The sequence below is a fragment of the Eptatretus burgeri genome, chromosome 10, assembly GCF_056783735.1.
Source record: "Eptatretus burgeri isolate ZD-2024b chromosome 10, Ebu_testis_v1, whole genome shotgun sequence".
NCBI classification, from domain to species: Eukaryota; Metazoa; Chordata; class Myxini; order Myxiniformes; family Myxinidae; genus Eptatretus; species Eptatretus burgeri.
In genome coordinates, this window is record NC_140970.1 from 100,339,570 (window position 1) to 100,355,708 (window position 16,139).

General features: G+C 43.9%; 2 protein-coding genes across 6 annotated transcripts in view; one reads left to right on the forward strand and one right to left on the reverse strand.

The window, feature by feature from the left end:
- Window positions 1–12,658, forward strand: part of LOC147019280 (dual specificity tyrosine-phosphorylation-regulated kinase 2-like) — a 58,563-nt gene extending 45,905 nt beyond the window's left edge. For all 5 annotated transcript variants that reach the window (XM_085899643.1, XM_085899647.1, XM_085899646.1 and 2 more), the window contains one exon: window positions 5,614–12,658. In XM_085899643.1, the coding sequence (XP_085755769.1) occupies window positions 5,614–6,282 (669 nt within the window). In that variant the 3' untranslated portion in view covers window positions 6,283–12,658. The remainder of the gene's footprint in view (window positions 1–5,613) is intronic.
- The window catches only part of LOC147019276 (inosine-5'-monophosphate dehydrogenase 1-like), a 315,330-nt gene that overhangs the window by 195,050 nt on the left and 104,141 nt on the right, over window positions 1–16,139 (reverse strand). The window lies entirely within an intron of this gene.

Genomic DNA, 16,139 nt, shown 5'->3' on the forward strand with positions numbered 1-16,139 from the left:
TGGACATACTGTGTGTACAAGAGACCAAGTGGATGGGGAGTAAGGTTCGGAGCATTGGAGGTGGTTTCAAACTGTTCTACCATGGTGTGGATGGGAGGAGAAATGGTGTCGGGATAATCCTAAAGGAAGATTATGTCAAGAGGGTATTGGAGGTGAGGAGAGTGTCTGACCGAGTGATGAGTGTGAAGTTGGAAATTGAAGGGGTGATGATGAATGTCATCAGTGCATATGCCACACATATGGGGTGTGAGATGGAGTATAAAGAAGACTTCTGGAGTGAGTTAGATGAAGTGGTGGAGAGTGTATCCAAGGATGAAAGAGTAGTGATTGGAGCAGATTTCAATGGGCAGTTGGGGAAGGGAAAAAAAGAGGATGAGGAGGTGATGGGGAGGTACGGTCTCAACAAGAGAAATGTGGAAGGGCAAATGGTGGTAGAGTTTGCAAAAAGAATGGAAATGGCAGTGGTAAATACGTATTTCAAGAAGAAGGAGGAACACAGGGTGACACACAAGAGTGGAGGAAAGTGCACACAGGTGGATTACATCTTAAGCAGGAGATGCAACCTGAAAGAGATTAGTGACTGGAAGGTGGTGGCAGGGGAGAGTGTAGCTCGACAGCATCGATTGGTGGTCTGTAGGATGACTTTAGAGGTGAGGTTGAGGAAGAGAGTGAGAGCTGAACCCAGGACCTGATGGTGGAAGCTGAAGGAGGAAGACTGTTGCATGAAATTTAGGGAGGAGGTGAGACAGGCGTTGGATGGTGGTAAAGATGGGTGGGATGATTGGGCAACAACAGCAGAAGTGGTGAGGGAGATAGTGAGGAAGGTACTTGGTGTGACATCTGGACAGAGGAAGGAAGATAAGGAGACTTGGTGGTGGAATGAGGAAGTACAGGAAAGTATAAGGAAGAAGGGGTTGGTGAAAAGGAAGTGGGATAGTCAGAGAGATGAAGAAAGTAGGCAGGAGTACAAGGAGTGGCGGCGAAAGGCAAAAAGAGAGGTGGCAAAGGCCAAGGAAAAGGCATATGATGATCTGTATGAGAAGTTGGATACAAAAGAAGGGGAAAAGGATTTATACCGATTGGCAAGACAGAGGGACCGAGCGGGGAAGGATGTGCTGCAGGTTAGGGTGATAAAGGACGCAAATGGGAATGTGCTGACGAGCAAGGAGAGTGTGTTGAGAAGGTGGATGGAGTACTTTGAAGAGCTGATGAATGAAGAAAATGTGAGAGAGAGAGAGAGAGAGAGAGAGATAGAGAGAGAGATAGAGATAGAGATAGAGATAGAGATAGAGATAGAGATAGAGATAGAGATAGAGATAGAGATATATATATATATATATATAGAGAATCTGGAAGTGGGGTGGATCAGTAAGGATGAAGTGAGGACTGCTATGAAGAAGATGAAAAGTGGAAAGGCGGTTGGCCCAGATGGTATACCAGTGGAGGCATGGAAGTGCTTAGGAGAGATGGCAGTGGGGTTGTTAACCAGATTGTTTAATAAAGTCTTGGAAAGTGAGAGGATGCCGGAGGAGTGGAGATTAGTGTACTGGTTCCGATTTTCAAGAATAAGGGTGATGTGCAGAGCTGTGGAAATTACAGAGGGATAAAGTTGTTAAGCCACACCATGAAGTTGTGGGAAAGAGTAGTGGAAGCTAGGTTGAGAGGAGAGTTGATGATCTGTGAGCAGCAATATGGGTTTATGCCAGGAAAGAGCACCACTGATGCGATGTTTGCTTTGAGAATGTTGATGGAGAAGTATAGGGAAGGCCAGAAGGAGTTACATTGTGTGTTTGTGGATTTAGAGAAAGCTTATGATAGGGTGCCAAGAGAGGAGTTGTGGCATTGTATGAGGAAGTCGGGAGTGGTGGAGAAGTATGTGAGGATCGTGCAGGATATGTATGAGGACAGTGTGACAGCGGTGAGGTGTGGGGTAGGAATGACGGACCGGTTTAAGGTAAAAGTGGGATTGCACCAAGGATCGACTCTGAGCCCTTTCCTGTTTGCAATGGTGATGGACAGGTTGACGGACGAGATCAGACTGGAGTCCCCATGGACTATGATGTTCACAGATGACATCATGATCTGTAGGGAGAGTAGGGAGCAGGCTGAGGCGAGCCTTGAGAGGTGGAGATACGCACTGGAGAGAAGGGGAATGATAGTCAGTCGGAGTAAGACTGAGTACATGTGCGTAAATGAGAGGGAGGGTAGTGGTATGGTGCGGTTGCAAGGAGTTGAGGTGGGGAAGGTGGATGGGTTTAAATACTTGGGATCAACTGTCCAAAGTAATGGTTAGTGTGGGAGAGAAGTGAAAAAGAGAGTGCAGGCAGGATGGAGTGGGTGGATAAGAGTTGCAGGAGTGATTTGTGACAGAAGGGGAGCTGCAAGAGTGAAGGGGAAAGTATATAAGACTGTAGTGAGACCAGCTATGTTGTATGGTTTGGAGGCGGTGGTGCTAACAAAAAGACATGAAGCGGAGCTGGAGGTGGCAGAGTTAAAGATGCTGCGATTCTTGTTGGGAGTGACGAGGATGGACAGGATAAGGAATGAGTAGATTAGAGGGACAGCACAGGTAGGACGGTTTGGAGACAAAGTGAGAGAGGCGAGATTGAGATGGTTTGGACATGTGCTCAGGAGGGAAGCGGAGTATATCGGGAGAAGGATGTTCAAGATGGAGCCGCCAGGCAGGAGGAGAAGAGGAAGGCCAAAGAAGAGGTTCATGGATATGGTGAGGGCGGATATGCGGGTGGTTGGAGTGTCAATGGAAGATGTGGAGGATAGAGCGAAATGGAGACGGATGATCCGCTGTGGCGACCCCTAACGGGAGCGAGCCGAAAGAAGAAGATATATATATATATATATATATATATATATATATATATATATATATATATATATATATATATATATACATTTATACAGACATATACACATATATTTATACAGAAATATATCCAGACATGTATATACCGGGCATAGTGGTGTGCGCCTGTAATCCGGCTACTCGGAGGCTTGGGTTGGAGGATCGCTTGAGCAAGGGAGCTCTGCGCTGGGCCGCGCTATGAGACGGTGTAGAGCAGCCTGGAATCATGGCGAAACCCAATCCTTATCCCTGTGTCGTAAGAGGCGACCAGGGTTGTGTCAGGAAGGGCATCCGGTGTAAAACCTATGCCAAATCAGTATGCGGATCATAACGGATGATCCGCTGTGGCGACCCCTAACGGGAGCAGCTGAAAGACGAATAACAATATATATATATATATATATATATATATATATATATATATATATATATATATATATATATATATATATATATATATACTTATACAGACATGTATATGTATACACAAAATTTCAGCTTTCTGCATCACTTGGAAGGTACCGATCTTTAATATCAGTCAGTGAGTGAGTCAGTCAAGCATGGTTATTTTGTGTGCTGACAGACATCGAAGCCCCTCCATCAGGAAAGATCTCAGAACCATCAGAAAGCATCTGTAAAAGAAAATTATAAATAAATGAGAGAAAAAAAATGAAACCAATAAATGCAAAATCAAATGCAGGTGAGCGACCCAAGCTAAAGGGGAAGCAAGGTTCGTATGTTTACACAATGTGTAAGCCCACCCCACTTGTATACATATATAATATATATATATATATATATATATATATATATATATATATATATATATATATATATATAATCATTCTGAACAGGAAACGTACTTTTTTTTTTTTGACGATGTTGTAATGGACACAAACAGGCACAAAGATCTAATGTAACGTGTTAGGTCGGGTGGTGTAATGGCCACTGGGGAAAATGGCGGTAAAACCAGAATTAAGTTATTCGACTTTTACAATCTTTATTTAATTAAATTATATATTTGAAGACTGTAGAATGCAAATCATGTGTCATAATACTTCCAAGAAAGAAATATGCAAATTTGACAAGGATTTGTGCATGCATCACCAAATTTGTGAACACCACCTCGTGCAGTTCCTCTGCCCTATGGACTGATGGATACCTGCAGCAACAAACACCAGGAGTGTGTTCCATTTCTAATCAGCTTACTATCGCTTGCCAAGCCAGCCGTTCCTTATCAACTGTTTTGTTGGAGTGCTTGCTTGAGTGCTTAAGCCACTTGGTGAGCACTCTACAAGCAGATTGGTTGTGGAACACACCCCTGGTCTAAATAATTACAGCTAAATAGTCATCGATGTAATAAAGTCTCAGATAAGTTGCTTTGTCAAGCCAATGTGGTGTCACATGGAGGTGCGAGGGATGAGAGTGATCTTTAGTGTTTGGGATTCATATTTGGGCCTTCATGTAATTTCATGGCTTCTTAAAGCTTGTAATTAAACCAAATGTGTCATTAAAAGTTCAAAGCAAGATGTTGAGTTTGATTTTTTTTAAATGCAACATCGTTTGCTGAAATACAGATGATCTGGAAAAGGCTCGATTTTCTGCTGTTTATGTCATTGCCACTCGGGACGTGGGTTTGTTTCATCAGGTATATGATTGTTGGCATTGTGAGAAAGTCTAACATTGTATCAATTTTGATTGTCATGCACACTATTAGGGACTCATCTGCTCAGCTTTTATGAAAGTTTAAGGTTTTCCTGAAAAGCCAGTCATGGTGATTAATCAGTAAGTCCACGGTCTGTTGTAGAAAGCAATGAGGGACATTTAGGAAACTTATTTTTAAAACATAGTTCAATTGAGGTGCAATGTAATCAGTTAATTGATGTCTCGACTAATTACCTCTTCCATGGCCCCAATTATTCCTACCCTCTTCTGGGGTCAGCCATGAAAGTTTTTGTCCCAGCTGTTTCACGATCTCGCTGATGTTCGACTGGAGCTGATTCGGCGAGAAATTTGGAATTTGTTCAGGATCCTGATGATAACTCACCAAGTCTTCCAGAAAGACACCGTGGGATCATTAACTTCCACTAACTCATGCTAACAGACCGAACACCTGGATATCCATCTGTCTGTCTGCCCATAAACATCAGTTTATGATGGAGGAACTTCAATTGAATGTTATATTTTGAACATGAATCAGGAAAACAAATATGCCGTTTCACTGTACTTTGTGCCTGAGTTTGTCCCGATCGCACATGCGCAGATAGGAATGAGATAATATTTTTACTCTGCCTGCCTGTCTGGCAGTAAAACAAAATTGAAAATCATTCCAAACAGGAAACGTACCGTTTTTAAGGACGTCATAAAGGACACAAACAACAGGCACGAAGAAATAATGTAACGTGTTTGATAAGGTGATGTAATAGGCACTGGGGAAAATGGCAGTAAAGTTTCCTAGCAACCATCCCTTTGGTTTTGGTTTGTTGTTTAAGGCTCAGAGTGGAGCTTGTACATACATCACGTGCAAGATCAAGACATAAGTCGATGTCAATGTACAAGGGTATTTGTAGACAATGAACAAATACACATACTGTAGAAACATATGTATTTGAATCTGGGTTGGTGAACAGGTGAACTAAAAATTAACTTCAAATATTTGTTTGTATGTTCACACACTTAATCATCAAAATAGGCATCTTCGTGGTGTTTCTATTCCACAGTAAATAATTGGAATCGATGATCTTTTGTTGCAGGTAATAGACTTTGGTTCGAGCTGTTTTGAGGAACGGTGTATGTACAGTTACATCCAGTCACGCTTCTACCGTGCACCTGAGGTTATCTTGGGAGCACCTTATGGCCCTCCCATCGACATCTGGTCTCTCGGCTGTATTCTGGCTGAGCTGGTCACTGGAATCCCAATATTTCCCGGTGAAGATGAGGCCGACCAGCTTGCCTGTATCATCGAGCTACTTGGAAAACCACCATCAAGCGTGCTGGCTGGGGCACGGCACGCTCGTAATTTTATTACTTCGGAAGGACATCCACGTTATTGTGTTTTGGTCACACAGTCAAATGGCTCAAAGTTACTCACGGCGGGCCGTTCACGTCGGGGTAAGATTCGTGGCCCACCGGCCTCCCGTTCCTGGATGTCTGCACTTAAGGGCTGCAATGACATGGCGTTTCTGGATTTCTTAAGGCACTGCCTTCTCTGGGATCCTGCTGAAAGGCTGACGCCTACACAAGCCCTCAGACACACCTGGATACGGCATCGAAAAGTTGCGATCCCTCAGCAACCTGACAAAGGGTCAACAGGAAAGGTCTCTGGTATGACAGGCCACATGAAGGCTGGACATGTGAAGCCTGGAGAGACCAATAACCCAGCACCAGGTTCGAGGACGATTTTACCAAAAGTAGTGAGCTAAATGCCATACCTCGTGTTTTATACACATATGCAACTCTCCAGCTTGACCTCGAAGGATATAAATAGATTTCCAAATTATCTGCCACCGACATATCCTTTTTCAGTACATTTTTTATGGTTGTGGGACACTCAAGGAGCAGTTGATCCCTGGTCCAAACACCAAGACCTATATGCATCCGTGTTGTGGCGGCCCCTACAATCCGCCGAATGTGGTTTACTTGCGCATCGTATCGTATCGTATCGATGGAAACACGAGCACCCTCAGGGATTCCAAGGAGTTGCTTTTAAAAGTGTAATTATTGTGATGCAAGCTCTTCTAACAAGGCACAAAACTGAGCAATGTTGACACGAAAGCTATTGGCTTTAATTTTTGCCTGATTAATAACTGCTTACATATTTAAGGTGATGACGTTGAAGCAACAACTGTGATTGATGCAAAAAACAATGTTACGGTGGAAGCTCGGGTGAAAAATTGGTCTCTTAATCCTTACATTGGATGTCTTGTCTTTGATGGTTCGATATCCACACCCCACCCGAAAGTTGCAATATCTCAACTCTTTGTACCTCTCCGACCATTTCTTTTTGACCTCTTCTCTCTCATGCTTTTTGTTCGCTTTGTTTTATGTTGCTCTGGGCAACAACCTCAAGGTGCTTGCAGAATCCCAGCATATGAGTGACAGGCTAAAGCAGGTTTTTAAAAATATATTTATTATTTATTATTTTTCTTTGCATCAGCACTGTTTTTCGAGAGCAAATTAAGGTGTAAAGCAGCTGATTGATGGAATCTGATTCAGTTGTTAATGACAAAGCTTCCACAGCAATTCAAAATCCATGTTGTGCAGCTGGTGATGACTGTCTTAGGAATATATTGTTTTTGATGAAAAGAAAATCTTTCATTTCGGTGGTTTGGGTGACCTTTTTTTTTTTTAGTCACTGGATAATGCCAACGGAACGTGGTGTGGACGCACCCCCCTTTTGCTCTCAATTTTTTTTTTAATATGGAATCCCTCGTCATGCTTTCCATTATGTCGCAGAAGATAAGTTCATTCACTCTTACACAATTTCATCCCGTCTATACCAGAAGAAGTTGACCGTATCGCAGCGTTTTTCAACCTACGTAGCGACTGCGAATAATCATTCTGCCGAATAAATTTAGAAAAAGCCATCGTGTCTTTGTTAATTCATCCAGGGTAAGGATTATTTGGATTATAATGTCGTTCAGCACAATGTGGCTTTGATCACGTGACCGGATTTGCATCACCATCGTCTGCTGCACGTGGCGGGCTGGCAACGTTCCCAGCCTTCTTATGGAAGGCCAGTCTCTACAAATTTGTTCTTGTCCAGTTTTCTGGTAGATTTGACTCTTAATAAGGAACACTAAATGGCCAAAAGTATGTGGACACCCCTTCTAATTGGTGTATTTTGCTATTTCAGCCACACCCATTGCTGACAGGTGTACAAAATCAAGCACACGGCCATGCAATCTCCATAGACAAACATTGGCAGTGGAATGTGCTGTACTGAAGAGCTAGGTGACTTTCAACGTGGCACCGTCATCGGATGCCACCTTTCCAACAAGTCAGTTCGTCAAATTTCTGCCCTGCTAGAGCTGCCCTGGTCAACTGTAAATGCTGTTATTGTGAAGTGGAAACGTCTAGGAGCAACAACAGCTTAGCTACGAAGTGGTAGGCCGCACAAACTCACAGAACGGAAACCGCTGAGCGCTGAAGCGCGTAGCGTGGAAAAATAGTCTGTTGTCAGTTACTCACTACCGAGTTCCAACCTGACTCTGGAAGCAACGTCAGCACAAACACTGTTCGTCGAGAGCTTCAGGAAATGTGTTTACATGGCTGAGCAGCCGGACACAAGCAAAAGATCACCATGCGCAATGCCAAGCATCAGCTGGAGTGGTGTAAAGCTCTCCGACATTGGACTCTGGAGCAGTGGAAATGCGTTCTCTGGAGTGACTAATCACGCTTCACCATCTGGCAGTCTAACGGATGAATCTGGGTTTGGTGGATGCCAGGAAAACGCTGGACGAGCAGGTGTTCACATACTTTTGGCCATGCAGTGTATATCTCGAGCTTTTGATACAGTCTGACATCCTGCCTTGCTCTCAAACTGTCTGCCTATGGAATCCAAGGCCAATTCCATTATTGGATTACTGATTTCCTCTCCTCTCGTAGTCAACGTGTAGCTCTCAATTGAACCCTTCCTATTCCTCTCCCTGTCAAGGCTGGAGGACCAGAAGGCAGTGTTCTTATTCTGAATCTTCATCAATGATTTCACTGACTCTAGAAAATGCTCTCTATCTCTTTGCTGATGACTCCACTCTCTGCCATGACATCTCTCATCCTTCTGACAGACAGGCTTCAGCCTCTTCCCTCTCCTCAGACCTTGACAAAAATCACAAACTGGTCAAACACGATTTTGCTTCTGTATCCATATTGTCCACCCTTTGCATCCTCCCTTACCCCTCATCATTACCTGCATCCCTTGTTTGTCCATCTCCATCTCCTTTCTTCCCCCACCCTGCTGTTGGCGCTGCCCCTTTCTCCTGCTGTCGCAGTTCATGGGTGCATGGGATTTCCCTTTATGTTCTGTCCTAATTTGTTGTTTAATCGCTCTTCCACAAGCCTCACCCAGATAAGAAATAAACATAAAAATAATAAAATAAACAAGCATTTAAAATTAAAAAATAACTCAACAATGCCCCGACCAACATTCACGGACCCCGACATCTGCAGCATTTTTCAAAAATGTATGCCCCGCGAATCACTGCGTCCGAAAGTATTAAAAATTATTTTTTAGTTGTTACCAAAAAAAGAAAAAAATGTAAAAGCACAAAACACCTTTTTTATCATAACTTGAATAATTTTCCTCTAATTTCCATGATGTTCAGTTTTAGGGATAGATTGTAGATGGGGACACGTTTTCTTAATTTACACTCTATCCATAAATGTTGAAGGTCAAACTCTCCCAATTTTTTACGAGGGCTTGACCTTCAACATTTAGGTCATATGGCTGTCCAAAAAGAATATATGGCCATCATTTTGTGATCCCAGATATCTAGTTTTCCATTGCTTCAAGAAGTATTACAAAATACAATTTTGTGTACTCCTTCTGTGTCCATCACGCTTTATTCTCTCCAGGGTTCCAGCAGTTGTACCATTGGAATCGCTACATTGAAGCTCCAGGTCCTGTTTTTCCCTTTTCCCTCCCTGAACGATAGACTTTTAGAATAGGCATTTTTATGAATAAACGGACACTTATTTTTGTTCCAAGCACCAACGGAACCATTTATATTACATTACGACCAGCAGGAACCCTTTAGAATAAAGTATGATGGATAGACGGACGATTCTCCTTTTACTAATACATGAGTAGATGAATCACTCACATTAACTGGTTTTGGGCTCTTTCTTGCCTATAAAACAGACAGATAGTTATTTTGTGATTCCCTGAAAAGTTTACAAACTATGAGTGGAAAAGCTTTTGGCCAAGGCCAAAATTAGCATATTGGAGAATTGTTACAAAGCCAAGGATTGGCCTGTGTAATGCTCTAGTTAATGCAGCGAGCCTTGGCTTTTGTGGTGTAAGAACATCCCACTGTGAGGTTTAAAAATGGACTGGATTTGGCACGTTGGGAATGTGAACCAGTCAGATTTTGCTCCCAGGAAACGTTGCACCTAATTTTAGAAGCCAAGATGACCCCAGATTTCATGCTCCATCACACGACAGCACGTCTGTTTATCACATTGGCAGCTCTGCTGATCATCATTGAGATTTAGTTTCGGTAAAAATTATCATCTGGACCAAATTAGAGTGAGATTTTAATTGATTCCCAAGGCACATTGAGAGGAACTAGCAGGGACCCATGGAACATCTGCAGAATGTAAAATGTTAGTTCAAGTCCCCAACTCTCCCCGCTCACAAACCCAAGTCATCAACCCCCCCCCCCCCCCAACCTCAAGTCCTCAACCTCCACCTCTCAATCCCAAGTCCTCAACCTCCATCTCCCAACCCTCATCCCTCACCCTCCCCTTCCGAACTCTAAGGCATCAATCCCCTCAACACTCCTAGCTTTCAAACCTTCTCGTCATGCCCCCCCCCCTCCCACCACACCTCTGTCTCATCTTTGCTGTCCCCCCTCCCCCTATCACAACCCCAACTTTATCCTCCCCTCTTCACCCTTCTCCCACTCATAAAAGCAAATGGCATTCCCACATCAATCACCACATATTTCTTCATTACCTCATTGAAACATCGGAATATTTAACGCTTTCCCCTCCCTGATCATGCTATCACTGACTTCACAGAAACCACGATCAAAACAGCAACAGTATGGCTCCTACATGTCATGTCCCATCATGGTCACCTGTCCAACTCACAATCTCACAAAATATGTGGAAACCCAATGGAATTGCAATATAAACGACACAAAACCAACTATCTTCCTTATGCAGAAAAACATGTTTAAAAGTAAATAATGATGGATGTTTTCTTTCACAATGCAGCAAGATTCCCGGAATTGCTCGGACAAAGACCTTTGTAGCGACATGGGTTTCATATATCCCTGGTCGAACAGTTTAAGGGAAAACAGTCGGAAACAATAGCAAGGACCCATGTAACCTCCACGACAAAAGCCCTGCTTGGGAGAATGCGACATGGTTATTTTTGGTGGTGTATAGACAACAGACCGCTGCCTTGATCGCTGAGGCCTGCAAGCACTGTGATCTTCACAAGTCACGTGACGTCTATCGGCTCCAACCTTTCGATATTTGATGATCCTTTTAGCAGTCATTTTGGTCGGTTTACACTGAAGGGAAAACTTATAGGGAGGGCATCACGGTGATTGCGACAGCTCTGAGGACGTGCTCTGCTTCGAATAGCAGTAAGTACCGACATGGTGGCGGTATGATTTTTCAGGTTGAAATTGTGGTTGGAGTCAAGCCAGCCGTCTAACCAATGGAACAGAATGTTACACACAGACGGACGGACAAGCAGGCATATGATCACACAAGCAAGAAAAAAAATCAAATAAATAAATAAATAAGCATGTCGTGATGTAATCCACAAAAAAACAACCAGTAGGAAGGAATGACGTCACAATACAACATCACAATCCGTTTACCGATTGACATCATGACATCGCGACACATTCCCTTAATATCCCGTCCGATATTCCCGTCCCGCCTGTCTCCACCCGGACATTCTGCTGCCTCGTTACCCTTCACTTTTGTACGCCAACATCGCAGAATTTTTCTTTACCCTCTCTTTTTCCCCTTCTACGTTATATCATCATTCTCCTGTATCCTCCCAATCTTCCTTTCCTCGTCTCCCAAACTCCACTCGCCTCCATTCCCAGATGTTGCGTCTCACTTCGCCAATGATCCAGCCCATGGGAGTGAGATAACAGCCTTTATTCAATCCACCGTTTCCCTCACGACACTCCACACTGCTTTGTCTCACTCATTTACGAGCATCCTCCAATGTCCAAAATCACATACACGAGCATTTACATCATCAATGTAATAACAGGACAACACGATTCACTTACCTTCTGTTCCTTTTCTCAATGTTGGCCTGCAAAAATACCAGGGTGACAGTTAATAGCTTGGCCTCAATTATTCGCAACCCAGATGAGACAGCTCAGAAACAAGTGTGCGTACATCGAGGCTGGCTATCCTGCCAATCTGCAGCCTTGTCAAAAGCCTCAGTCACTGTAAGGATTTACAATAACTCTGGAAGCGGCGTGTAATGTCTTCAATGAACGTTCACAGAATACCGTACGTTACAGCGTCACAAGTACTCCTCCTTTACAGGATACTGTTGCAGAAACGACCTCGAGGGACTAATGATGCGTAGATTAGAAAAGTGATTTCCCATCATTTATGTTTTCGAATTAATGTCTTTCTTGTCTCTCTCCCTCTCTCCCTCTCCCTCTCATTTCGAATAAGTGTGAAGTAACACCACTCCGTGACCAGAAATGCTTTGAGAATCATTTGAATAGAAAGTCATCTCTACTGACAATGTTTCTGTCTAAAGCCACTTTTCTATAACCCTTTTTAATGGTTTTATCCCCTGTAAATCTGTCCTTTATGTTCTTTAAAACAAACAAACAAAAAAAAAATGGCGGCCTTGCAAGCAGGCCAGAGTTCAGGTGTGCTCTTGCAGGACCTGGAACGTTCGGGACGAATGGATGAGCTGAGAGGTGGGATTTTGACTCGAGTGACTCCTGCATGGCCAATGAGCGCCAACTTGGATCTGATCTCAAAACAAGATGACATGCATATGTAAGCAATCATTCTTCATCGGTGTGCAAAGTTTGAACAAGATTGATCAATGTCCGAGAAATAAAGACAAAATGATGCGCATATGTACGCTATCAATGTGTTGTCTTTTTGCCAAGTAAGAATAAAATCGGTCCATTTCATGTCCGAGATATGGTTGCGGATGTGCACACACGCATGGACACAAAAATCGAGACCAAATCCATAAGCCCCCCCCATCAGACTAAGTCCAACGGGGGCTAATAGATTGTGTACGTGTTGGTAGTACCCAGGGACAGGTCATGGGACAAAAAAAATCCCCCAACTGTGACGGGCCCGGGGGAGAGGGGTGGAGATGACTGACAACTTTCACCTTTACACGTGCCGCAGTGCAAGTGGTTTACTGACCCCTGCTGCAGACAGGAAGGATTATTAGCCATGGCACAAAACATATTTACCCAACATCTCCTACTATCCTCCCTTCTCCCCACAGGCTTCTGGATGTTTCTAGTTATTCCTATGCAATTAAACACACATAAGGCATTAGCCAGGGCACATAATGTCCTAATATTTTTTTTTTTCAAACACCATGTTTAACGTCAATCAAGAAAATGTAGTTAAGACAGGTGGCTTTATATGCTCATCCAAAGGACAACATGCTCAACGATTCAGCACCCCCTGCTTTCAAGCAACAGAATAATAGTTTATCGGGGATATTGATACGCAGAGTCAACAACAGAATGTGCAATATTTTTCCCACCGAGCTATTCTTCCCTCCTCTTCCCTTCCCCTCCCCCACCCCCCCCCCCCCTTTACACTGATGTCAAAAATTATCTCGACAAACGTCATGCTTACCCATTGCTCCAAGCAAGTGCTTGCAGGAGGCACAGCAGGTGTTGCTCATGCATGGTGTGTTTTCACTCGCACACTCTCCATCAAAGGTAACCAGTTGTGCCAAACATGATGAAAAATATACTCCAAGGAGATGCATTGTTTGACATTACATATTTGTAGATGCGGAAAATGCAATTGTTCTCTGTACCTCTTTCTTCAAATCAGCTCTCAGTGGAGAAAGCTCCAGTACGTCGCATGAGCTGAGAATTTACAACATTGTGTGAATTATGATACTGTTGTGGGCCGGGGTTCGGCGGCGATAAACGACCACTGGGTGGAGCAGTAGAGTCGTCTCCCACCGAACACCCGGAATTTAGGTCGTGACTCTCAGATAAGTCCGAGAGTTCACGGGTCCCTTAGCGGACCATGGTCGCCAATATTTCGACGGCGTGGGGTAGGGTTAATTGCCTAATTTCAATATACCTAAATACCCACGTCATCCAACTACCGGGAAAACCCACACCCTCGACGGACCTCGGGCGGAACGCACTGTTTACCGAGCCCGATCCGGGTGTAAACTGAGCGGGGATTACCAAGATCCGTCGGTCCAAATGACAACTTACAGGCCCGAAGGGCCTTACTATTTCTCAATACGCACCTTGCTAGGCCAATGAAAGAAAACACGAACATCGAACTGGAACATTTAACACGGGCGTTTATTTATAACAATAATTGGGGAAGGGAAGCACACAAAGAGCAGAATTATCACGAATAAAAGAATGCAAACAATGTACAATGAAAAACACTTCACAATTTCTACTTATACAGACTGGCGCCACACACACACACACACACACACACACACACACACACACACACACCCAAAGAAATGGTGGCTGCGGCCTGTATTTGCACTTGCCCGCCTTGTGCGGTCTGCTTGAACTTGTCCAGTGGCGGGACTCGAACCCACCGCCAACAACGCTGCACCAAGCACCAGGGACCAAGGACGGCGCCACGGACACCAGCCAGCACAGGCACGGACCAGATGAGAACGCCAGCAGGCAAGACGAGGCTTCCTCTCTTTGCTTCGTTTACGACGAGGTAAACCTTCTTGCTTTCGACGAGGCGAACCTTCCTGCTCTCGACGAGGCAAACCTTGCTTGCCTTTTTTCCATGGCTCGCCACTTCGTCTTATCCTCTCCCTCCCCCGAGGGTCGAGGGCACCGCTCTGATGGACTCACCTCCGGATTTGACGAGGGGTGATCGGGAGACTCATGGCCGCCCTTCATGGGTCGGCCGAACACTCCCTCTGGCTGGGCGGGGCCGCCCCTGAGGTTGTCAGCCCCCCTGATTGGCTGGGGTGTGCGTGCGATGCTCGCCCTTCACCTATTGGTTGGAGGAACGCTCCATGCCCCTCCTTGGAGCGGAGCCTCGATCCGAAGCGACGGAGGCTCCGCCTACGCCCTCAGCCAAAAACACATGGGCAATGGCGATCGAGTTGAGTGCGGGTCGGCGCCGCTGTTGTTGTTGATGTAATAAAAACCTAACTAAAAAAATAACTCGCAGTGCCCACACGAAATTCCCAGTAGACAAAAGGAGGGATTCTAACTATAAACACATACTTATCGAAATAACTGAACTATGGGGACTCTGGCTGTTTGTGTGCAAAAGGCTTCCAGATTCGTAACAATACTTTCCCCGTTTAAAAAAAAAAATGCAGGTTATTTTTTTGGTTTTCTTCATTAAAACACAGCATGCTGAGAAACCCCATCTCTATCTAGTTCTATCAAGTTGTGCCTGACTTCTGGTGACATCCATGATGAGATTTCTTCAAAAATCCCTATCCTGAACTGCTTCCGGAAGCTCAGGTAGAGACAACTTGGTTGCAGTCTCTTCCCCATCCATCCAGCACAAGCAAGGTCGTCGTCGTCGTTGTCTATCATTGTCTTTCTTTCTTTCTTCTTCTACTTCTTCCCCCCTCAACCATACCTAGCATGGTTGACTTCTCCAGACTTTCCTTTTCTCCACGTATGATGTATCCAGAGTATGACAGTTTCTGTTTCAGCGTCAGTGCGTCCGATGTACTAATTTCTTCAAGCACCGATTCTCGTATGTTGTTCTTGCAGTTCTTGGAATTTACAACATTAGTCTCCAAAAGCACATTTCAAAAACTGTCAATCTTCTTCCTTCCTTTCTTTCTTCTTCACCGTCCATGACTCACGTGCAATCCAATGCAATTCCAGATGCCAGAGCATTCATCGTACGAGTACGGTAGAAATTGACAATGACCGAGACATTTTGGATAATAACAATATTTATGTTTTAAACACCTTATGAGGAGTTGAAATGACAAAAGAAAAACTCACACATTCACTCATGGGGAAATTTTAAAATGGCCGCCAATGGAGCTTCTTTACGTATAACTTCTGTTACGGAAACACTTTCTACGAACTCGTTTATCAATGAAATTAGAGGCAAACAAAAACTTAATATACTGTGTGCCTGGACCAAGTTTGTGGCTAATATACGCTCGATTTAGAAACGTTCACTGAATATTTCAACAAGTACGTGCCGGACAAATCTTCACATATCTATGAATTTCTCATAATGGTGTAAAATTTACACTGTAAATTGAAGTCAAACGTGTGGGTCATTAATGTTTCACCTTCTAGACATGCACACCCTGAGTTATAATACATACACACATTTATAAACTTGCAACAATGATAACATATTACATCAAGTAGATGAG